The sequence below is a fragment of the Pelobates fuscus genome, chromosome 5, assembly GCF_036172605.1.
Source record: "Pelobates fuscus isolate aPelFus1 chromosome 5, aPelFus1.pri, whole genome shotgun sequence".
Taxonomy (NCBI): Eukaryota; Metazoa; Chordata; class Amphibia; order Anura; family Pelobatidae; genus Pelobates; species Pelobates fuscus.
The window spans coordinates 193,807,617-193,832,395 of NC_086321.1; the positions used below are offsets into that span (position 1 = coordinate 193,807,617).

At 45.6% G+C, this 24,779-nt stretch overlaps 1 protein-coding gene across 3 annotated transcripts in view; it reads left to right on the plus strand.

Annotated features, from left to right (window-relative positions):
- The first annotated feature begins 4,994 nt into the window (after nucleotides 1-4,994).
- IRF9 (interferon regulatory factor 9) overlaps nucleotides 4,995-24,779 on the plus strand; it is a 36,301-nt gene continuing 16,516 nt past the window's right edge. For 2 of the 3 annotated variants that reach the window (XM_063454918.1, XM_063454920.1), the window contains exons 1-5: nucleotides 4,995-5,139; nucleotides 17,811-17,990; nucleotides 19,999-20,179; nucleotides 21,769-21,884; nucleotides 21,970-22,084. In XM_063454918.1, the coding sequence (XP_063310988.1) occupies nucleotides 17,811-17,990; nucleotides 19,999-20,179; nucleotides 21,769-21,884; nucleotides 21,970-22,084 (592 nt within the window). In that variant the 5' untranslated portion in view covers nucleotides 4,995-5,139. Of the gene's footprint in view, nucleotides 5,140-17,787; nucleotides 17,991-19,998; nucleotides 20,180-21,768; nucleotides 21,885-21,969; nucleotides 22,085-24,779 lie in introns of all 3 variants that reach the window. The other variant, XM_063454919.1, reaches the window with a different exon arrangement.

A 24,779-nucleotide genomic window follows, 5' to 3' on the forward strand; every position in this document is an offset into this window, starting at 1 on the left:
TTTGGTTGAAGTTATTGCTGCCAAAGGAGGTTCAACTAGTTATTAAAACCAAGGGTTCACATACTTTTTCCACCTACACTGTGAATGTTTACATGGTGTGTTCAATACAAACATGGCAACATTTCATTCTTTGTGTGTTATTAGTTTAAGCACACTGTTATTGTCTATTGTTGTGACTTAGATGATGATCAGAACACATTTCATGACCAATTTGTGCAGAAATCCATATCATTCCAAAGAGTTCACATATTTTTTCTTGCAACTGTATGTCATTATGTTATAATAAATTGCTGTATGTTGTCTGCTATGATTTGACTGTTTGTATATTTATTGAGTTGTCACAGCAATCTTTATGTAATAATCATATGGGCTAGTCCCGAGAAAAATAAAGTTTTGGATGCCAATTCCTTTTGGAAGTTGTGTCCTGTGTGGATGTGTAGAGATCCCAGTGACAGAGTCTTTGGACCTGTTTGCTGGTTGCAGGATCCCTCTAGCCCTGGGATAAAGCAAGAGAGCTAGGCCTGAGAGCCGCAAGTGTCTTTTTAAAGACAAAAACTATAACATTGCAAGTGGATGTGAAGAGGCATAGGGGACTATACCTACTTGGAAGCAGGGTTGCAGTGTATGAGGCAGTGGGGACGATACCTGCCTGGAAGGAGAGCTGCAGCCTGGTTGAGAGAACATGATCTAGAAGGACCCCAGTCAAGTTTCGGTGAGTGGGGCTGAAGTATTCCAGGGTCCCTGCAAGCGGCTAAAAAGCAGACTGGGCAGAGGTACTTGGTTGGAGTACAGGAGCTCCGTCACATTTGGTGGCAGTGGTGGGATGGCTTCCTAGCGACTTGTAAAACGTCCCTGGAATACCTGCGCATCTTGTGGCGGACTGGGTACCTCCGCCAAACACACTTCCTAGCTATCGCCGGGACACCATAAACACTTTAGCCCCTTAGCCGCAGCTTGGCTGGGGTCTCGCCGTCTCTTCCCACCCTGGACCAGGGTCCTGGATCCAGCTCACAGTGGTTAAAGCTCTCCTCCAAGAGACTATAGCTGTATAGCAGCTATAGCCTTTCCCCACAGACATTAGCCGAGACTTAATGCTGGTAGTGAAATGACTTTATTCAGGGCCACACAGCCTTTTATGCATAGACCCCTATATGGGTTTTCTCACTCAAAAACACAGCGCTTTCTTTCCCATGATGAGAGATAATTGCATGAGAAAAATCTATAACTGAATTATCTCTCAGGTACAGAAAAATCTACAATATTTATAACACCCCAAAACAAACACAACACAATGAGGTACCCCCACACATCTTATATCCCTGGATAGCCTGGGTCTGAGTGCACCACATATCCAAAAAACGCTCAGATCCCCTGAACACAGCCAAATTGCCTTCTGGGTAAAGTTTTAACCGACTGCACACAAGGCGCCTGCCCAAAATAGTTCCATGAAAAAGGTAGCTGCGGTCGGTCTCTTTCGGGAGTACAAAACCAAACAAAATGTCGAACAGATCCTCTGGCTTCTAGGTAGCGATTGTTTGCCTAGTTCATGCGAACAATCCTACCGAATGATACTCTCCAGACCTGTATATAAAAGAAGCAGGCGTTCGTCAAAGTTCGGCAGTGTTCACGAGTTAAAGTCTCCGATTTTAGTTCAATGCACTCGACGACCAAACACCATTGCCTGCGTTCATGCGAACAAGATGGCCGCCAACTCAATTCCCACGTGTTCGTGCATACAAACGGCGGCCACCCAGCCGAACACTTATGATACAAGTGTGGAAATGATGAGATGGAGGTGTCAGGAGAGGTCAATAGGAGTTAACAAGCCCAAAAGTGGTCCGCAATTCATGTGGTTGTTTGGTTCCCGAACTAAAAGGGCAAGTCTTTTAAAAGGTCTGTTACATGGCCCATAGTCCTTGGACATAAGGCTAGCCAGCAGGCCCCCCCAGGAGCTCGTGGCAGAGGCATCTTTGCCACAGAGAATATCTTTGGTTGCTGAAAGAGAGTGTGTGAGTGTGAAAGTGGTGGGGAGGGTGTAAGAAGCACTGTGGAAGTAGAGCTCCTAGTGGAGTCCCCCCACCCCAGCAGGGATGGGGGAGAGCAAGGAAGAGTTGGTTATCAGACGGTTACTTTACTGTCTGCTTGCAATCCATCGGTCCCAGATTCTGTGGAACCTCCATTAATGCCAGGAGGGCATTCGTCATTATGGGCACTACAAGGCGAGGATGAACATGTGACACTGCCACAGTGTTTATAGTAAAGTATTCTTTGATGTTGGTGCCGAGAGTTTCTAGTATCGTCGTATTGTGCATTACGGGTTGAGGTGCTAGGTCCAGGTTCGGGTGTTGTTGTGTAGGACTAAACACAGGGAGACGTTGGCTTGGTCAGACCACAAGATATTTCCAATGGTAGTAGTAGTCCAGGGTTGTTTCTTGGGGGATATTAGGAATCTGTCTCTCCTGGAGTAGAAGTGGTGCGTGTGGGAAAAGTATGTATAGTCAAGTGTGGAGGGGCGTTGTGCTCTGCAGATATCTAACAGGTGGAAGAACTCTATAAAGTGACAGAATAGGCAGTTGTTCCTTGTAGGTTGGGAGATTCCGCCATCTCGTGGTCTTCTGTGGTAGCATTACAGTCTAAACCTATGATTATGAGTGTATGGTTGAGGGTGGTGATGTGGGTTTGGAAGGTGTCCCAGAACGTCTGGTCTGGAAGGGTGGGAGCGTAAGTGAAGCCGAACATGAATTGACTTGTGCCGATTTTCCCTGTCAGGGTGAGAAATCTTCCTCCCAAGTCTACCGTCGTCAATATGTCAGTAAGTGGGCAGCTGGAACGCAAGAGGACGGCTACTCCCTTGGACTTAGGATCGGGGGAGTTGGCTAGGTAGTGGCGTTTATAGTGTCAATTGACTAATAGAAAGTGTAGAGAGTGTGTGAAATGGGTCTCTTGTATAATGTCATTATGGGCCCCTGTCATCTTGTATAACTTGTTCACCAGTTACCTCAGGGACACAGAAGGTTTTTCCCTTGTCATACCCCTAGTTCTTTTGATGGCCGTTAGAAAGGGGAAGACGGTACTTTGCAGTTCAGCTTGTATGCTCCATGGAGAGTTTGTGGTTATGCAAGGAAGTGGGAAAATTGAGGTAAAAGTGAGAAAAAGTAAATGAAAGAAAAAAATAAAAATAAAAGAGAATAATTTTAATAAATAAATGAAAATTAAAAAAAATAAAATTAAATAAAAATGTGGGATTATGTGTGGGATTATGCTGATTGTGATGTGAAGGGGGTATCCGCAGGTTGGTGGTCGTTGCGCTCAGGGTTGGGAACCATTGCTGGTTTCCATAGGGGTGTGAGCGGGCCACTTTGTCCAGGTTGACTTGATGTAGGTAAGGTAATTGGTGGCAGTCCAGGCTTGGACAGGAAGGTCTGGACTTTGACAAGCTTGAAACTTGAGTACTTAAAATTTATTGTCCTTTCGAACAATCAGTTTGAAGAGATTTTCCCTTGCATATGTCAGGTTGTGTTGCGTGAGAAGTTGTGTGAGTGGGCGCAGTTCACGCCATTTTCTTAGAGCGCTTGCAGCTAAATCATGGTAAAGCTGTACCGGTGTGCCATCAATTTGTAATTGGGTTTTTCTGGCTGCTGCCATCAAGCGTTCCTTTACATGTAAGTAATGCATTCGGACTATCACGCTCCTCGGCAGCATAGTGTTGGTTGCAGGGGAGTGCAGGGCACGGTGAGCCCGGTCAATTAGCAGGTTAGCAGGTCTGTTTCTGGGGACTCTGGCAACAGGTTTTGGAAGGCGTCTTTCAACGTAGATTGTAGGAGTTCCACTGAGATCGAATCTGGTAGGCCTCTGACACTGATATTTTTCCAGTGAGATCTGTTGCTAAGATCTTCCTGGGACTCTTCTAGGCTCCTGATTTGTTCCTTGAGTTACTGGATCGCGGTATCATGGTTATTTATCAAGGCTATAGTGTCTTCCATTTTTGTCTCTATTTCGTGGTTGCGCATTGCGAGGTCAGTGAGGTTAGAGGTGCTTCTGTAGATCTTCAGCCACAAGGGTCTTGAATTCTCGGAGGAATCCCCTCATATCCCTTCGGGTGAGTGGAGTATCAGGGTTCCCCACCTGCGTCGAGCAGCTACCATCCGAATCGGAATCAGATGGTGGTGCACAATGTTTTGGCGTTTGGGCCTTGTTGGGCGCCGCACTGGCATTGCATATTACTATACAGGCGCAGGGCGCCCCCTTCTGAGTTGCGCCCAAGGCCACTTCCTAAGTCGCCTATAGGAAGCGCCTGCCCTGTTTATTATAATCCAAGTCATTTGGCTTTTAATAAAAGTATATTTGAGTTTAGTGCAGTGTGAAGCCTATGGCTCTATACTTCTGCATATACATTGGGGGCTAGTGGACCTCCACGACAGAGCTCTGGTGTACCAATACACTTGAGTGCAGCATCCCACTACCTGGTTGACTTAAAAAACTGCAAATATTAAAATATGCATAGGGATTCAGGATAGTGTGCAGGTAACTTTTTTTTATTTTATATATTGGCAATATGTATAGTTATGTATTGAGGCTGATGAGTACTAGAGTGACTTGTGCTACACAGGAGTAGCGTGACTTGTGCAGGGCTTAATTTTGTATGTCTGTATTTCCATTAAATGAAGTCTTAAACAAGGGAATCAATACCCATCATTACATTACAAAGATTTCTAAAGCTAACTTTTTATTACATAAATATTAAATTAAATGTTCTTTTTAAAAAAACAAACAAAAAAAAAACTTTGGTGGTCATATGATGTACTTAGTCATTACATTTAATGCAAAATAATTATAATATATTAATATATCATATGATACTTATTTGACGATGTGTGTGTCTGTTTAGGTGTGCATATTCAATTGTCAGTTTGCTAGGCAGTGTGCTTATATCAGACACTGTTTGTGTGTTGGGCTGTCTGCTGGTCACGTGATTTCTGGGAAAAGGAGGAAGCAGTACCCGTAGAGAAACAAGGGGAGCGAGTCTGCGAGATACAGTCAAACTATAGGGCTGGAGTCGCACACAGTAAAGGAGATACACCAACAGAACGAATACAGAACCAAGAAGCAGAACTTAGAACGTTGCATGAAAAGTATAAGGTATCGTAAGTACATCTGGGCGTGCATTGATTCTCTTCTATGAAGGAAGCATGTAATTGTATAAAGAATTGTACGGTTAGACGGTCACTTTGCAGCTCTGGGGGGCTAGTGGTAGGAGAAGAATTGGTGGGCTCAGTGTGCAATGCATTGTAATGGAAAGTTTGAGTGTGAGATGCACTGCAGTGAATGATTGTCAGTATGATATAAAATATGAAAGAATGTAAGTGTTGTGGTGAGATCATCTGTAGAATATAGTCTGGAAATGGATTTATATAAAAACTCATTCTATAAATTAGAGACTGTCACTCCGTGATACCTTGCTGCAGCAGAGGTGTCACACTCAAAGGCTTTGAAGTGGTCGTGCTATGAAGTGTAGTTTACTGTGATCGTAAGTTTCGTTTCCTGAATACAGTCATCAGCAGTATCACCTTAGTGACCTATGTCAGTAGGGGGTGTAACACTTTCTTCTGTTTACGCGTTTATGTTATATGCATTGAGTAAAATAATCACACAATGTAATCAAACTGGCACTTTTACCCACCAGTGGTGGTCTTGCCCAGCAGCCTGTTTCTGCTGTTACACGGAACATTCAGACCAGACCTATAGTGGATTATGCATTACAGGCACTCTATAGGCACCAAAACAACTTAGCTTAATGAAGCAGTTTTAGTGTATAGATTAAGCATGTCAAACTCAAAGGCTAGCAGGGGCCAAATAAACAAGGTTTAAAGGACCACTATAGTGCCAGGAAAACATACTCGTTTTCCTGGCACTATAGTGCCCTGAGTGTGCCCCCACCCTCAGGGTCCCCCTCCCGCCCAGCTCTGGAAAGGGGAAAAGGGGTAAAACGTACCTTTTTCCAGCGCTGGGCAGGGAGCTCTCTGCCTCCGATCCTCCTCCGTTCCGCCCCGTGGGCTGAATGCGCACGCGCGGCAAGAGCTGCGCGCGCATTCAGCCGGTCGCATAGGAAAGCATTATCAATGCTTTCCTATGGACGCTTGTGTGCTCTCACTGTGATTTTCACAGTGAGAATCACGCAAGCTCCTCTAGCGGCTGTCAATGAGACAGCCGCTAGAGGCTTTGGGGGAAGGCTTAACCCATTTATAAACATAGCAGTTTCTCTGAAACTGCTATGTTTATAAAAAAATGGGTTAACCCTAGCTGGACCTGGCACCCAGACCACTTCATTAACCTGAAGTGGTCTGGGTGCCTAGAGTGGTCCTTTAAGTTTATGAAAAAACAAAAGTTTATAAAAAAACAAAATGTAAATTTTCATAGAAACGTAGGTTTATTTTGAAAACTACAGTTAAAAAAAGAAAAAAACAGCAACCCCCTCTACGAAACCTCAGTCCCCCATCTACTAAATCCCCGTCCCCCCCTCGTCTACTAAACCCCTGCCCCTTTTCTCACTCACACTCACTGAGACACACTCACTGACAGACATACACACACACTGACATACACACACACATGCACTCACAGACACACACTGACTGACAAACAGGGTCCCTCACAGACACACACACTCACTCACAGACACACACAATCACTCAGACACACAGGCTCCCTCACAAGTACACACTGACATACACACACATACACACAGACTCATTGACAGACACACACACTGGCAGAGAGACACACACACAGACAGCCATAAATACACACAGACAGCTATATACACACATGCACACACAGAGACAGACACACACACACACACAGACAGCCATACACACAGAAAGCCATATACACACACACAGACAGCAATACACACAGACAGCAACACATACACACACACAGACAGCCATACACACACATAGACAGCCATACACACACAGCCATACACACATACACACAGCCATACACACAAACACACATTTCCCCCCCAACACTTTTTAAAAAAAAATATTTTCATTTAAATCCACCCAGCCTCCCTACCTTTGGGAGAGCTGGGTGGATTTCATACCTGGTGTCTAGTGGGGCTGCTGGGCAGGTGTACATTCAGGCAAGCAGGGGGGTGGACAGGCAGCGAGGGAGCATTGATTTTGAGCTCTCCCTGCTCAGCTTCCTCGTGCGCCGCAGAGTGATGCCGGGAGCTGGAGTGATGTCATATTCCGGCTCCTGGCATCACTGCGGGAAGCTGAGCAGGAGAGCTTAAACTCAGCGCTAAACTCAACATATTAGTTGTGGGCTGCGAGTTTGACATTTATGGTATAGATCATGCCCCTCCAGTCTCACTGCTCAGTACTCTGCCTTTCAGGAGTTAAAACTCATTGCCTATGCAGCCCTAGTTACAACTCCTTAAAGGGAAAAACTAGTGCTTTTAAACCATTGATTTACTTACCTGATTCAAGTCGGCTTGGGGGCCTAATGCACATTAGGACTACCCCATAGGAAAGCATGGAATCAATGGGGTTTTAGCTGATTCTCTATGTCCTTATGTCCAGCGTGAGGACGTCCAGCATCAATTAGGCGACCAAAGATTGCCTAACCACCCGGACGCGCCTTTTGTGGCTGTCTGGTAGATAACCACTAGAGGTGGATTTATCCCTACAAGGTAATTATTGCAGTTTATCAATAACTTTATCAATGAGCTGAAGTGGTCTGGGTGCCTATAGTGTCCCTTTAACTGCCTTTTATTGCACAGTCTGTTTAGTTTGGAATTTCTTATCTCCTGAACTGTTAAAAGCATTTTAGAACAGCAATCATTGTGATTAAAATTCAATTTACAGAGTAGGAGATAAAACCTTATAAAGCAAGTTAAGGTCTAAAAATGAAACTTTTTTTTTATGATGGCTATGTGTGAGTCACAGACAGTGGAGGTGTGGCTAGGAATGAATAAACAGAAACAAAAGTGATTTAAAAGACAACTCCTCACCCCAAAAGCACTTCACCCCAGTTTATAAAAGTGCAGATTTCTAGGGAGGTTTCCTTCCTACTTCCTTTAGCTCCGTTGAGCTAATGTAAGTGGCAGGCATGCGAATCCTTGAGTGTGCCTGCCTCCTCCCACACAGACCTCAGACTAGACGTGCTTGTGTGCGCGAGCTGGCAATCACGCACCTAACAGTGCTTGAACATGCAGAATTCAGCACACGCCTTCACGTGGGCACCAATTCAGAGGCTTCTTAATGAGAAACCTCTGATTGGTTATTTTCCTGTGAAGAGATTGAAAGTCTCTTCTGGGAAAAAAGGGGAGGGTTTGCAAAGGCTGCAGTTCATAAGATCATAAGACCTGCAAGCTCTTTAAAGATATACCCCCAATGAATACATGTATGAAAAAATCATGCATGTATTCATTAAGGCTATACCTACTAAACAGTGATTTTTAGAAGTTAACCCCTTAAGGATGGCGGGCATGCTATGCCGTCCTTGGGGACCCAGCTCTAAATGCCGGCGGGCGGCATAGCTGGTCCACGCCGTCCTATGTACTTACCTGCTCGTTGGCGATCGCGATGGAGGGACTTACCTGGCATACCAGTGAGTCCCCCTGCTGCCGATACAGCCCTCATGGCCATTGGACATGTGATCGCGAGGTACGTATATACGTAGACATAAGTGTATATTTATGTAATATTTCTACATAATTAAGTCATTTTATTAATTACAATTTGTGGGACCTGCCTGATAACCCAGGCAGAAAGTCCAGAGAATTTAATTTGCTAGCACACACAAATTTGCTGACACACAAACTGCACTTACACTGACAATATAATTGTTGTGATACATTTTACAGTTTTGAAACACTAATATTTGAGTTCAGCGAAGTCTCCTGAGTATAACAGTACCCCTCGTGTACAGGTTTTATGGTGTTTTCAAAAGTTACAGAGTCTAATATAAGGCTTGTGTTTCAGTTTTTTCACATTGAAATTGGCCAGATTGATTATGTTGCCTTTGAGACCGCATGGTAGCCCAGGAATGAGAATTACCCCGATGACGGCATACCATTTGCCAAAGTAGACTACCCAAAGGTATTTCAAATGGAGTATGTCCAGTCTTTTTTAGTATCCACTTAGTCACAAACACTCAAATTCGTTTTTTGCCAGTGTTTGTGACTAAGTGGCTACTAAAAAAGACAGGACATACCCCATTTGCAATACCTTGGGTTGTCTACTATTGCAAATGGTATGCCATCATGGGGGTAATTCTCATTCCTGGGCTACCATTCGGTCTCAAAGGCAACATAACCAGCCTGGCGAATTTCAATGTGAAAAAACAGAAAAATGTAACATGCTATATTTGACCCTGTAACTTCCCAAAACACCATAAAACCTGTACATAGGGGGTACTGTTTTACACGCGAGACATTGCTGAATACAAATATGTGTATTTAATTGCAGTAAAAGCAAACAGCATTATGACATTCACAGTTAAAATGTCATGTAGAATAAAAAAAAAATTTAAATGAGTTTCTCACATTTTTTTTACATTTTATTCATATTAAATTATGTTTCATGGGGCGTGGCCTGACCGGGCATGGAGTAGGACGCATCTAACCGCAGCTCCGTGGCCCCAGCTCACTACAGCACCGATCCACAAGCCAGAATTGACCCAGGATGGGCAAAACTAGAAGGCTACACACCCCGGGCCCCTCGCAATCGGGTTCGCCGAGCCGAACCGCAGGACCCATGGACGGGTACCTCGGAACTCCGAGGGACTCGCGGGCGCACCAGGCCGCGACCAAAATGGCGCCGGCCTCACCAGAAAGGCGCAACTCTGACAGCCCCACAATCAGCCCGGCCAGAGAGGAATCCCTCACTCAAATTGCAGCAGACTTAGCTACTATATCTGCAAACATGATGTCCAGGACGGACAAAACGGAATTACTGGCTGAAATACGGACGGCGATCAGAGAAGAGGTCATGGAGGTTAGGAGAGACCTGACAGCCCTAGAACGCAGGGTGGAAGAGCTAGAGGCGGACAGAGCCCAAAATTTACAGCACCATCAAGCCACTGAAACAGTCACTACCAGACAGGGCAATGTCTTGCTGGAACTAAGGAGGAACTTGGAGGACCTGGATAACCGCGGACGCAGAAACAACATCCGCATACGTGGGCTCCCTGAGTCCTCCGGGGAGGCACTGCCGGAGGTCCTACAAGGCCTGTTCACCTTGATACTGGGTGATAGGGCCCCGGCGGACTTTGGCATAGAGCGCGCTCACAGAGCTCTACGCCCTGCGTCCACAGAAGGCCCGCCAAGAGATGTCATCTGCTACATGCTCTCCTACTCATTGAAGGACGAAATCATGAGAGAGGCAAGGAGTCGGCAAAACCTCACCTACATGGAGGCCCAAATCTCCCTGTATCAGGATCTCTCAGTGCTCACGCTGGAAGCAAGGAGGGCGCTGCGCCCGCTAACATCCATGCTTAGGGACCGGCGGATACAATACAAATGGGGATTCCCCTTCAGTCTACAGGCTAAGGTGGGCAACACGTGGCATATCGTACGCTGGCCGGCGGACGTCCCGCGCTTCTTACGGGCCGCAAGCCTCCCAGCAGTGACAGTGTCGAACTGGATCCTCGAGAGACAACCACCACGCCCGAACACACCGAGAGAAAGACCGGGTACCGGCCTCACAGGTGCTGGATTTCGCCGGGGCGGACCGGACAGCCATGAGGAATGACATGCCTTGGGGCCCTGGACTCGGCAGTATGGGGCGCCTGCTAACGGCCCGACTTCCCGGCTCTACACCCAAGTCTTGGCCTAGAAACACCAACGCACCGAGACTGACAGCCTTGCCCCCCCCCCTAGGGACTACCTCGAGTGACAGCCTACCTATGCAGCGAATTGCAGACTGACCCGAAGCAGCTACTACTCCACTGGGTATGTACTTGTTCCCTTACCTTGGGCCCCTAATGTTTTGGAGCTAACCAGAATTGCAGGACACTGAGACAGTGGGGAGCCACGCAATTGGGGCGGGGGGCTTTGGTGGGAACATGGGTCTCCCGGGGAAGCTTAGGGGAAGTAATCCCCTGTGTCTTACGTGACTTAAGCCCAATAACAGCTGGAACCCCCCTTTGAATGGCTGAGATGAGAGATTAGCCCCAGTGGACAGCAAGGGCCGGTAGCTCAAGACGATCCCCATGTCAACTCCCAGTTAATCCCTTCCACTTCTGGAGGGCCCTTGCTCCGCACCTTGCCTAATCCCATGAGGGCTGGCGTGCTCGCAGGCAACATAGCCCAGCTCATAGCCTGTTGAAATTCGGGGAAGTGGGAGGGATGTGGCCCTTGGGGTGGGGGGTGAAGGGAAAGTTGCATGTTATGGACTATCATGTACTGCTTTACTGTTAATACTGTTTATGATGTTTATAAGTTCCACGCCACATTTGTCCGCACACACACCTCCACGAATGGGCGAGTCGCTCATCGACACTCACTGGTTGGGGGAGGGTGGGCTGGAGCGGGAGCCCGGGGTGTTATCTGGTCCTTGTGGGGGCCACAGAGCCTGAATGCCAACTGACTGCACACTAAAAGGTCCCCGGGGTCTGGAGGGGCACCTGGACGGAGTACGGGTCACACCCCCACGCACGACCTCCGAACTGAGGGACAATTCCTAATAACCTTGACTAGTGGGCTGGGAGCCTAGTGAGCAGGGTGACATACACCACGGTTGACCCCTGAACGGACGATTCACGTACCCCCAGTGACTGACTCGCACTGTGTAAATACTCGGAAGCTACTCTGGTGACACACCCCGAGGGGACTAGACACCGGGGGGCGACGGACTCCGAGGCGAGTACTTGTTACCTACCACACAGACTGACACCCCCCCTTGACACCGAACCGACCACACTCCCCTTCCACCCCTGAACATTGACGTACCCAACCCCTACCCCTCACGCAGACAGTGATGGGTTCCAAATACGAACCGGCGCCACTCAATATATGGTCAAACAACGTTAGAGGCTTGAACGTGCCCGAGAAACGATCCCAAATACTCCGAACCCTATGGTCGGAGCGTGTCTCGGTCGCGTTTCTGCAGGAAACGCATCTCAGGGGAGCGGAGGCTCCCACCCTGGAGAACAGGAGGTACCCCACGGGATACTATGCAAACCACCCAGACGACAAAAAAGCTGGTGTGGCGATCCTATTCTCACATACCGTCCCTTTCATATGCACTGAGCAGCGACCCGACCCGGGGGGTAGATACCTGTTTCTCAAGGGGACAATAGCGCAACACCCTTACACATTCGCATGCCTGTATGCCCCTAACCGCAACCAACACGTCTTTCTGACTAAAACGCTCGCAAAGCTAGATAAGTTTAGGGAGGGACTTTTAATTCTGGCAGGGGATCTAAACACTCCGCTAGACACTAGACTAGACACCTCTAGAGGGGAAAGCTCGATACCAGGTCATTGCATACGCGCTGCAGGGAAAGCACTGACAAGGAGTGGGCTAGTGGACTGCTGGAGGGCGGCAAACCCAGATGGTAGGGACTATTCTTACTACTCGGCGGTGCACCGGCGATATAGCCGGATTGACTATATCTTTATGGCACAGGAAGCCCTGCCACTGCTACGCAAGGCAAGCATAGGCCTGATAGCAGGGTCGGATCATGCCCCGATCACGGTTCAGATCCAATCCCCATTATACAAACCAGCAGAGAGGCAATGGAAGCTAAATGAGAACATGCTCCTACACCTGGGGGACACAGACCCGGTCAGACAAACACTGACACAATATTTCGACACCAACACGACCCCAGACGTACAACCGCTGACAGTATGGGAAGCACACAAATGTGTCGTACGGGGACATTACATTAAGGTCTGCACACAGCGGAAAAAAGACAACGCACGACAACTTACCACGCTGAACGGACAAATTGCTAACCTGGAGCAAACACACAAGCAGAATCAGGACGAGGACACGTTCCTCCGACTGACTGCACTCCGAAGACAGAGAAGGGACATACTAGCCCAGGGACTCCTGCGCACAATTAGAAAATCGGCCCGGTTCTTTTTTGAACACTCTAATAAGAACGGGAGGCTACTGGCTCGACAGCTTCGAGACCGGAGGATGGCGAGCCACATTCATAAAATTAAACCCAGGAACGGGGCTGAAACCCGTCTACCTGACGGAATTCAGCGAGCGTTTGTAGACTACTATACGGAATTGTACAATATCCCCCAAACCACCTCAGACGCGGCACGAGCGCGGCGCTCCCGGCAGATCACTGAGTTCTTAGAACGGAACATAGATAAAAAGCTATCCGCTGACATGCGGGATGATCTGGAACGACCCCTCACAACGGAGGAGCTGGCAGCGGCCTTAAAACTCTCCAAAGCCCATAAAGCCCCAGGCCCAGATGGCCTACCTCTGCTGTACCTACGTACATTCAGGGATATCTTGCTTCCGCATCTTTTACGTGGCCTCAACTCCATATTGGAGGGGGGCCGTTTCCCCACTGACACTTTAGCGGCCATAGTTACCGTAATACCTAAAGAGGGAAAGGACCCGGCGAACTGCGCGAGCTATCGCCCCATATCGCTCCTGAATGCAGACTTGAAGTTGTTTGCAAAAGCCATAGCTCTGAGAGTCGCAAGACACCTCCCCTACCTCATACACTCAGACCAGGTAGGGTTCATTCCGGGCAGGGAAGGGAGGGACAACACGATTAAGGCACTGAACATTCTACACCTAGCTCGGACACACCGCAGGGAACTCCTACTACTATCGACAGATGCTAAAAAGGCCTTTGACCGGGTGGACTGGTCGTACCTGGGGAGCACCCTCACACATATGGGGTTTGGCCCCAACATGCTGTCCTGGATGCTCTCCCTGTACACTAGTCCCACGGCGAGGATCCGCATTAACGGGGCTCTGTCCGCCCCTTTCCAAATCAGGAATGGCACCCGACAGGGATGCCCGCTATCCCCCCTCCTATTTGCCCTCTCCCTAGAACCATTCCTGGGGGCGGTCAGACGGAACGGGGGAAACTCCGGCTTTCTCCATGGTCACCATGAATACAGAGTAGCGGCATATGCAGATGATATGCTGTTTTTTCTCACTCAACCACTGGTCTCACTACCAAATCTTCTCACAGCGTTTCGGGAGTTCGGAGCGCTTTCAAACCTTAAGCTCAATACGGACAAATCAGAGGCCCTCCACCTCCCGCCCCCAACCGGCCCCCCACCCCATCTGTACTCCCAATACCGATTCAAATGGTGTGACACCAAACTGAAATACTTGGGAATTTGGCTGCCCAAAGACCCATCCCAACTATACCTTCATAACTACCACCCACTACTACACTCATTGTTAGCAGAATTTAAGAAATGGTCCCCGTACTATATATCCTGGTTTGGGCGAATCAATGCGGTCAAAATGAACGTGTTGCCCAGGCTACTTTACCTATTCCAAACAGTACCGATCACCGTGCCCAGGGCCTTTATTAGCTCCGTATCGACCGCTATACGCCAATTCGTTTGGAAATCCCGCCAAACCCGGACAAAAAAATCCACCCTGGAACTGCCAAAGCGGATGGGAGGCACAGGTTTGCCCTCCATAGAGACATACTACCGCGCCTCACATCTACACAGACTGACGGACTGGCACGTACAACACCCCTCAAAGCAATGGGTGGCGCTAGAGCTGGGACAAACGGACAGGAGAATTCCCTCCAGGCTATGGTTGCACACCTCCACATATTCAGACTTACACACCAACAACCCTCTGATCGACGCTTCGATCAGAGTGTGGACAGCTGTGCGCTACAAACTTAGGCTCACCACCTCTCCTAGCCCTTTAATCCCCATCACTCATAACCCGGACCTGGCGGGCGCCTTATCCAAACGGGACATGGCTGGTCTCCGACAGGCAGACTGGATGTACCTACACCAATGGATCGGCACGAGAGGACTTAAACCACTCGCCGAGATATGCCCCGATAGACCACCAACGATACTCGAACGATTCAGGTATCACCAAATAAAGTCATACTTTCTTTCTTTGCCGGGCCGAGGGCATCTACTCAGACCCCTAACCAGCTTTGAACACCTATGCGTACACAGAATACATGTACACAGGGGTATCTCTACCATATACACCATACTCATGGCCCAGACCAGTGGAGACGTAGTGCTCAAATTTAAGGACCACTGGGAGACAGATACGGGGGAAGCCCTCACCCCACAGGACTGGGACAAAATCTACACCCTCACTCATAAATGCTCCATCAGCTCAAAGTACCAAGAGCTAAATTACAAAATTTTAACCCGCTGGTATAGAACCCCGGACATATTACATCGCATGAACGACAACATCCCGGACACCTGTTGGAGATGCGGCACACATAGAGGCACCTTCATTCACATATGGTGGACATGTCCAAAGATCATCACATATTGGGAGAGAGTCAAGGTAGAAATAAACAAAATCACAGGGGCAGGGATTCTCCTAGACCCCCTAACGATGCTGTTACACCACACTCCCACACCCATTAAGATTTATAAGAAATCCTTAACGTTGCCACTACTTAACGCAGCTAAGGCCCTTATCCCAGCATTGTGGAAACAGAGGGGGGCGCCTACTCTCCAGCAGTGGGTGACAAAGGTAGAAGAAATCCACTCAATGGAATCTCTAACGGCAGACCTCTATGGTAGACAAGAGCAGTGTGCACTGACCTGGTATCCATGGGAGGCATATCTAGCCAACGGGACCACCAATCCCCAAGGGACTCCTCAGAGGGCCATAGCGAGCCACCACGTACAAAGCTAAACTAGCTGGATACCCCCCACCCCAACACCTCCCATCCCACACCCCCCCCCAGGACTGGACGACGGACGATACCCCCCAACGACTGACTCGGACAGACCCGTAATAGGGACTTATTGACCTGTACACATTTAAGACGTAAAAAGACCAGGCAGGGCAATGAGATCAGAAGACATCAGGTCACCTGTATAGCACAGCACCACCTGACTACCTGGACCGGTAACCAACGGGTTCACGCCTCAGACTGACAGTATGGTATGACAGGCAAACAGATCCCCAGTTATATGCTCACCCACAGTACTTATTGACAGTGCAGGCATTAGCACACCGGGCTCTTACCCGCGTCAACAGGCGGCCTGCCTAAAAAAGAACTATGGACTAACATTAACCCTACTTACCCGAGAAGTGTTCCCAGCAATGGCTGCTAAGATAAGTGCTCGATAATATTCAGGTTGAGGGTTACACGGATGATAAGAAAAATCCAGCAATCATCTAGGGTAAACAGGGAGCCAATGCACGACAAAATAAGACTACACGCAGAAGTGTATACACACACATATGGGACTCTAAGTTGCCTGAAAACCGTTAGATATCCCCGATTGGGACCCGGCAGGTTCATGCAGGTGAAGAGACACACTCATGCACTACCTATCACAGCAATATATACTGTTTTACCTTCAAGAATCGTTGACTCTGTTTGAATCCACATGTTTATTATTGCTAACCAAAATGACAAGCAGTCTGTTTATAACCAATTGTTTATTGATGACTGAGTTCTACATTTGTAAGCATGCTTACCGACTTTGCTGTTCTGTACACAGCTATTGATCACATGTATCTAACTTAACATGAAAAATAAAAAAATAAAGATTGTCTAAAAAAAAAAAATTATGTTTCATAGCTAAATATGTGATATGAAATGGAAGCCCTATTTCTACTGAATAAAATGATACATAATAAGTGTGGGTGCACTTAATATGAAAAAGGTGAATTACAGTTGAACAGACATATAGTCAAATTCCAAGTTTTGTTTATGTTCTATTTTGATCAAAACGTGTACATTTGGCTCAGTCCTTAAGGGGTTAAAGTTATTTTGATGCCTATAGTATCCATTTAAAATGAGAATTGAAGAGACTTTACAATGAATTCCAAATTTAAGACCAAAGCAGATGAACGTGAAACATAGCTGACTTGAAGAAATTTAGCATTTTTTTTTTTTTTTTTGCATTACATTTGAAATTCAGTTTGAATTTATAATATGTCTCACTTTAGTGAATAACTTAGTTTGAATTTTCACATTTCAAGACATATTGCAGATCTGAAAAATACTGGAAAATGGCTGATTGGTATAGTAGCTCTATCTGCATGAGTTTAAGGCAAGAATTGGAAACAATACTAGAAACTTCAGTCAAAATATAAAAAAAACATAAGAGACTACATAAGGAGAAGCTTACGGCCTCCTTCCATTACTTCACATAACATTTATACAATGTGTGGTCACCACGATTAACATTCCCATTACACCTTTAAACGTACTCCTTAGATTCCTCTCCAATTTATAACTTCTGATTTCCTTTTCTTAGAACATCCCCACCTCATTCTCCTTTTCCTGCTATCTCTTCATGTTATAGTTCATTTTGGGTTAAAGTTCTTAATTTGCCAATTGTATGTTGATAGTTCTATAGTTATGCCTAATATGGTAATTAACATTATCAGGGTTATTTACTAAAGTGAGAATTGTCAGAATTTCAAAGAGAATTTCATATTTAAGGGCAAAGTAGCTCAACTGGGAACATCAAATCAGCTATGGTTCCTGCTAGGCTTCTTTGACCTTAAATTTGAAATTCACTTTAAATTACTGACAATTTTCACTTCAGTCGCTAAGCCTGTAAAGTCAAAACTTAGTAAGGATTTTTTTTTGTATATTCTAAAGAAAATGTGTGTGATGACCTACAGATGGCTACTGCCAAGGCACGCACTACGCGAAAGCTGAAACCATGGCTTGTGGAACAGGTGGAGAGTGGGAAGTTTCATGGACTGGTATGGGATGATGACAAAAAAACTTGTTTCCGTATCCCTTGGAAACATGCTGGGAAGCAAGACTTCCGTCATGATGAAGACGCTGCTATATTTAAGGTAAGCAGCCTGCCCCATGTCACATGTGGGGTTCTTATTAGAAAGTATTGTATTCTGAAAAGTGATCTAAAGTGCTAAAAGTGGGACAATCACCATGGAAACCAGTGTAACTAGCAGGAACATTCCTTTGGTGGTGCCGTCCCTTTTACATCTTTGCCCCAGTTTTCAGTGAAGACACTTTTTATGCATAATACACATGACTTACAGTTCGTTATTCTCCAGCACTATAATAGTATATTATCTATAGAAGCATGTTGCACATGTATTCAGTTGCAACTAAAGCTACATATTCAAGCAAATTACTGCTGAGATTAACATCATGTTTGATGTGTTGTGGCATCATTGTTTTGCAACTACACACAAATTAGTCACCAGCAGCTTTACAAACGACCACCTGTGGTTTCAGTTCTCTAATAACTAGGTCATTTGCTAAACTGGAAATTGTAAAGAACTAAGAATGGATATTTACATTTTAGCCCTTAATAGCTTAGTTAGAAAAATAGCAGAGTTGGAGATTTATATTTGCCCCTTGCATCCAAGTTGGCCAGTACTATTGCAGCTTAGTTCTGTATCGAAAATATACCCCAACACGCAGGATTCAGCTAAACAGAAGACAACACAGAGGGGAGATACGTCTACCGGACCTTAGAGTGGCCGGACTCAACGTATATAGGAGAAGTACAGAGTCAGGAACGATCCGAGGTCAAGGGCACAAATAGACAGCGTAAACTAGGACTAGCTGGGGTCTGGTACACAGAAAACAGCAAGCCGGCAAACAGAACAGATAAGGATAAAGAGATAACGTAGTCAGAAAACAAAGCTAAGGTCAAGTACGAAGGAACACAACTGAATACAACAAGCGCTAAAGGGAACTGTAACAGAAACCACGATAGGGCAAGGAACTAAGGGAAAAAGGTGAGTATATATAACTAAACACCTATTTTGATTGGCCCCTGTCATATCCACGCCACCAAAAGGTAAGTGTATGGGGAGTGTGGCATGACAGGGACCAATGGGAGGCCTTTTCTAATTTAGGCTCCCACTGACCCTTTAAGAGCGCGCCCGAGACCCGCGGTGCGCTCCTAGAGTCAGGCGGGACACGTGACCGCTTCTCGCGGTCACTGCCCGCCTTCCTGTTCCAGCCGTCGGATGAGCCGCATGCGGCTCGTGCAGCAGCAGGACCGCGCGCGGCTTGAACAAAGGACCCTGGCCGGCCCCTGGAAAGGGTAAGTACCGCTACAAGTTCATTCTGCAGTGACTTGAACTTCATGTCTGTTACTGATTGCCCTCATTTCGTTAACCATGTGGCTTCTTCTGAATACCTCCCAACATTTCAAATGGTCTAAGACGGATTTTTTAATTTTAGGGGTGTCACTGGGGGTATGGCCAGGGACGGGGCTGTTCTAAAAAATTGTAGGTGACTTACTAATAACAATTTATGCAGCTAAAATTTAATTTAGAACAATAACAATGTATCTTATTTAGACAGACTGAAATCTAAACACATTTATTGTACTTTAAAAACACATTACTGTGAGTATTATTGCTGTGGAGCTCTTTTATACACGCAGATATCAACAAAATGGATCTGCTAGAAAAGAGGGACATTTGGAAAGAAAAGACGGACAGAGAGATAGGGACAATCGTGAGATATGCTTTTAGGGTTACAATTAAACTGGGAAATTAAGAAAAATAAGGCGATTGCAAATTGTAGGTAAAAACCGACATATTTTAAAATTTATGTGCTTGGCAATTTTGGCCTAAAACTCTCTTGTCAATTCTCCTCAGTTCCCAGTTTAGTGTATGTAGCTCAACCCTTATGTGAACCTCACCTCTGTTTACGCTAGAGGTGAACACCCAGTGATTGCTATTTTTTTTTTTATCAGCCTTCCCTAATCTGTATGCATATTTTGTTTGTGACCCATTATATTGTTTTATGGTATATACTTCTTGACACATTTGTAAAGGTGCCTGACGATGAGCTTGTAATAATGTCATATATCACTAGGCATGGGCTGTTTATAAGAACAAATTGCACCCTGGGGACAAGTTGGATGCAGCTGCTTGGAAGACTCGACTTCGTTGTGCTTTAAACAAGAGCCCAGAATTTCAGGAAGTCCCAGAAAGGTCTCAGCTGGACATATCTGAACCTTACAAGGTGTACAGGATTGTACCTCCTGGTGAACAGGGTAAGTAACAATATGGTTTGTGCAGAGTTTCATTGAGGGTAATGAACTTCAGGAATATCTGAGTTTATACAGAATAGAAAAATAAGCAAATGGTAATGATGATTGCCAGCTGGTGCAGCGTTACTATAGTTATTCGTTATTATTCTTTTGTAATTAGTTATTTAAGTTTGGAATGGTTTCCGTAATGGTGCCTTGGTTCCAAGACTGATTTTTTTTAACTTTCCTCTTCCCAAATACAGAATAAAATGTGCGGTGTCCATGGTTGCTGTATTCTCCCATCCTTAAAGGAACACTGTAAACACTAAAACCACAACATAATAATGGACATAATGCTTCATAATGAGAAGCATCCTGTTTGGCTGAGCTCAATTATTACAGCACATGAGGAGTGGCTACAGCCACTTAGTTTATGTTTTGTTTCTCTTACTTTAATAGGGGACCCAAAAATATAAACAAGGAGAACATTTTTATTAAAAATATATTTACTTATAATGCTAGTGTTACTTTGTGTTAACACAATGGTTGGGGAGATCCTTAGACTTTGGAGCCAGCATATGATCAATCACAGCTGGATGAGCCTACAGAACCTCAGGCCCTCAGTTCATGACTGACTTGCATGAGAGAGTATCAACTCAGTTTCCTACTGCTCCTTAACCCATCTGATGCTGTGGATGGATGAGGTTTTCCTTAAACATCACAACAGTCAAAAGATTACTGGGGTGGGGGGGGGGGGGGGGATTTTCCTCATAGAGATGCATTGATTCAATGCATCTCTATAAGGAGGTGCTGTTTGGCCAAAATGGCGTTTGGCCCCGCCCCCTTGCCACTTTTAGCCAATCCAATACTTTCCCAATGGCAAAGCATTGGATTGGTTAAAAAGCTGCAATTCTGATGTCACCAAGGGGGCAGGGCCAGCACCGGTGGACCCGCGCAGCGCTGGAAATAAGGTGAGTTTTATTAACTTTTAAAGGGGCTGGGGGGGGGGGCAAGCCACCTAAATGGTGGGTTTTGCACTATAGGGTCAGGAATAGAGTGTAGAAATACTCCAATATGCTGGCACAAGGACTTTCCAAAAATGTGAAATTCAGTTATACTAATTATTTGTGGTCAGGAGAGCAAGTAACTGTGTGACAGCAGTTTGCACTGTACCTCCTGTCTGTCACAGCAGTGGGTAGCATTGGCGTAAGAGTGTATGCCTTGGCAGCCCTAGCCAATAATATTCCTTTTGTAAACAAAGGAGTTGTGCAGGAACAATATTGTTTTAAGTCGACCAAAGAGGAAGCAATTGTAGGATGTTCTGTTTGTTTGTTAAAACAGCAGTAGAGAAAAGCATGACTAGTTGCGCAGGATACACTGAGCCACCCATGTTGTGGATTTCTTCTTCCGTTGTCATTGATTGAAATAAAATAGAACACTTAGCAAGACAGGAAAGGAAGATAATCACCTGTATCTGTTGATTTATTCATGTGCTGTTTGTCCAGTACAAACAAACTCTTGAGTAATTGGAGGCTTGACACAAACTGGATATGTTATTGTTTTATATTATCAACCCACAAGTACAATTAAGTAATAGTATTGTCTTTCCCCAGTGGTCCCAAGTTCTGGGAAAACATCACGTAAGAGAAAGAGTGCTCAGGAGAAAGACAGCTCCTCTGATGAAATGGAGTCAAATGAACTGGAGAAGAAACACCATATTGTCGTCCTGGTAAGACCGAATGCATTTACTTTATCCATTACAGCTATTGGCTGTTCCTTCTCTCTTGAGTCAGCTCTAATGGTGTCTGTTACAGGCAATGCCCCTTGTTAAGGAAGAAACTGTCACTAGTACTAACTTCCAAGAGGATTCTGGGATGGGAAGTGACTCAAGCAGCCCAGAGACACTAAATACTCTTCACAACCCAGACCGTAAGTCATATAACTTCGAAAATTTGGCATTGTTTGCTGTTGAACATTGTGCATGTTTTTTGGTAAAAGTACAATGTGGTATGGATGACATTTTCTGTCCTTTGATAATAGCTGACTAAAGTAGATGTAGTCAGCATGCATGTAATACACATTATTACAAAACATCTTCAAGTACACCTACATGGTTTATCACAAGAAGGACAGAACAAAAGGTCACAACCAAGGAACATGCTCTTATCATTCATTGGCATTCATTCAAAAGGGTAAAACATTTACTCTCAAAATTTGAGTGTCTGAAGTGCCACGCAGAACTATAGCATTCTGGAAGAATAAGCGGTGGATCCTAACTCACATCAGTCCTTAATGTGAAAGTAGTATAAAATATATGGTGAGAGCACACAAAAATACGTAAATATTACCCTTATGTTCAGTAATTGGAAATAGGAAATTAAAGTTGCAATGGTTAATTGTTAGGTTGTAGCAATAATTTAGAACTGGCAATCTGTCAAAACAGAATTTTCAGAGAGGATATTTTTTCGCAAGTGAGAAAATCTTTAACATAGCAGGAAGTCTGCAGGGGAGAATTATTTACATAGCAAAACAGTTCCTCAAAGGGACACTATAGTCACCAGAACCACTACAGTAGTAGTTGTTATGAAGCCTATTGTGGCGGACCACCTGGTACCCACCTGGGTACCTCCGCTAAACGCGCTTCCTAGCTATCCCCGAGACACTATCAGCACTTCAGCCCCCAGCTGCCACAGCTTGGCTGGGGTCTCAACGTTGCTTCCCACCCTGGAACAGAGTCCTGGATCCAGCTTCCAGTGATCAAAGCTCTCCTGCAGAGAGTATAGCTGTGTAGTGATTATATTATTCCTCCCACACATTGGTTAAGATTGAATGCTGGGAGTAGATCTGTTTAATGCAGGCAAGCACTCACAATTTATACACACAGTAAACTTCTCCCCTGTGCCTGAGAGATAATTGAGTCAGGAACTGTACAAACTCAATTATCTCCCAGGTACAGAAAAGTATAACAATTTTTAAACACCCCGAAAGTACCCCCAAAATACATAGAACCTCCTCAAGAGTCACATCCCTGGATAGCCCTGATCTGAGTGCCTATCATATCCTAAAAGCAATTAGATCGGTTCAGTGGCTTGGGATAACGTAAAGTTTTGACCGACTGAACACGTAGCTTTGCCCAAAATAGTTTCATAAGAAAAGTGGTAGCGGTAGGTCACTTTCGGGAGTCCAAAACCGAATGAAATTTTGGACTGATCCTATGGCTCCTAGGTAGTGATAGTTCACCTAGTTCATGCGAGCAATCCTACTGAACAGCGCTCTCCTGACATTAGTAGAGATGAAGCAGGCGTTCGCCAAAGTTCAGTGGTGTTCGCGAGTTAGTGTTCGATTTTAGTTCCATGCACTTGACGACCGAACACCTGTGTTCGTGCGACAAGAACACTTAGAATGTTGGGGTGTCACGAAAGTTCAATAAGAGTTAACATGCCAAGAGGTGGTCCGCAATTTGTGTGTTTGTTCGGTTCCCGAACTAAAAAGGGAAACCACACAAACCAAGTCTTTTAAAGGTTGGTTACATGGCCCATAGTCCTTGGGCAGGATGCTAGCCAGCAGGCACCTCCAGGAGCTTGTGGCAAAGGCATCTTTGCCACATCTATATCATGTCACTGCAGGCTATTTTAATGTAAACACTGCCTTTTCAGAGAAAACAGAAAAAAGCCCAAGCAGCAACAAGAATCTCAATAAGAGTTAATCAATAAGAGCAAACAATATCAGTTACCAGTTTTAGTTATAAAGTTAATGCAGCAGAAGAAACGGGTTATCTAATGAGCAATATCCAAGGAGAGGTAGCTGAGATTAGACCCAGAGAAATACAAACAATCCGAATAACTGTGCCCTAGGGTGATCCAGAGTAAATGGTCAGGTTAGTAATAGCCTTGTCAGATACCAGGAGAGAGATAATGAGAAGACTTAACTAATTCACAAATCTAGAGAAAATAGTCAGAGGGAAGAAGCCATACATGAGGTTACTGATCAGTTTTGGAGGCGGTCCATGCACTTGTAAATAAGCACAATGATGTATGTGGAGAACATGAGGGTTACAGCTGACATGCACAGCGCAATACACTGCAGCCCTGAGAGAGTTAAATAAAAATAACTGTTTAGTAAATCTACCCCAAATAAAAACTTGCACGCATTTAAGTTTGCATTTTTTCATTGGAGTTGCATCTAAAAATCGCTTTCAAAAACTGCAGTACTTTTGTCTGCAGCCGTTGCAAGCCCTCCTCTTGTAAACCTGCCCAGTTTTACTCTGGCTGTCCAATCACAGACTTCCCAATACAGCTCAATGAGAAGTCTTTGTAAGGCAGGTGCTCTGAGTAATTGCTGCCTCTTGAGTTCAGTGCAAATAAGCTAACCAAACCAGGAAGTAACAGGACAGGTTGTCTGCGTGAAAAGCTAGGGGGGGTCTAACCTGTATAATTTATAAAAGTGTCAATTTGTATTTAAATCTGCATTATGGGGGGTGATCCCGGCCCATGCCCCAGAGCCACACCCGGAGACACCGCCGGACCATTGGGCCTACACCCAAGATGGCGGCGGCTGAGCCTGCTGCGACAGCAACAAGCCCTCTGGAGACCTTTGAGCAACGACTAAAGGCTCACTTCGGCGA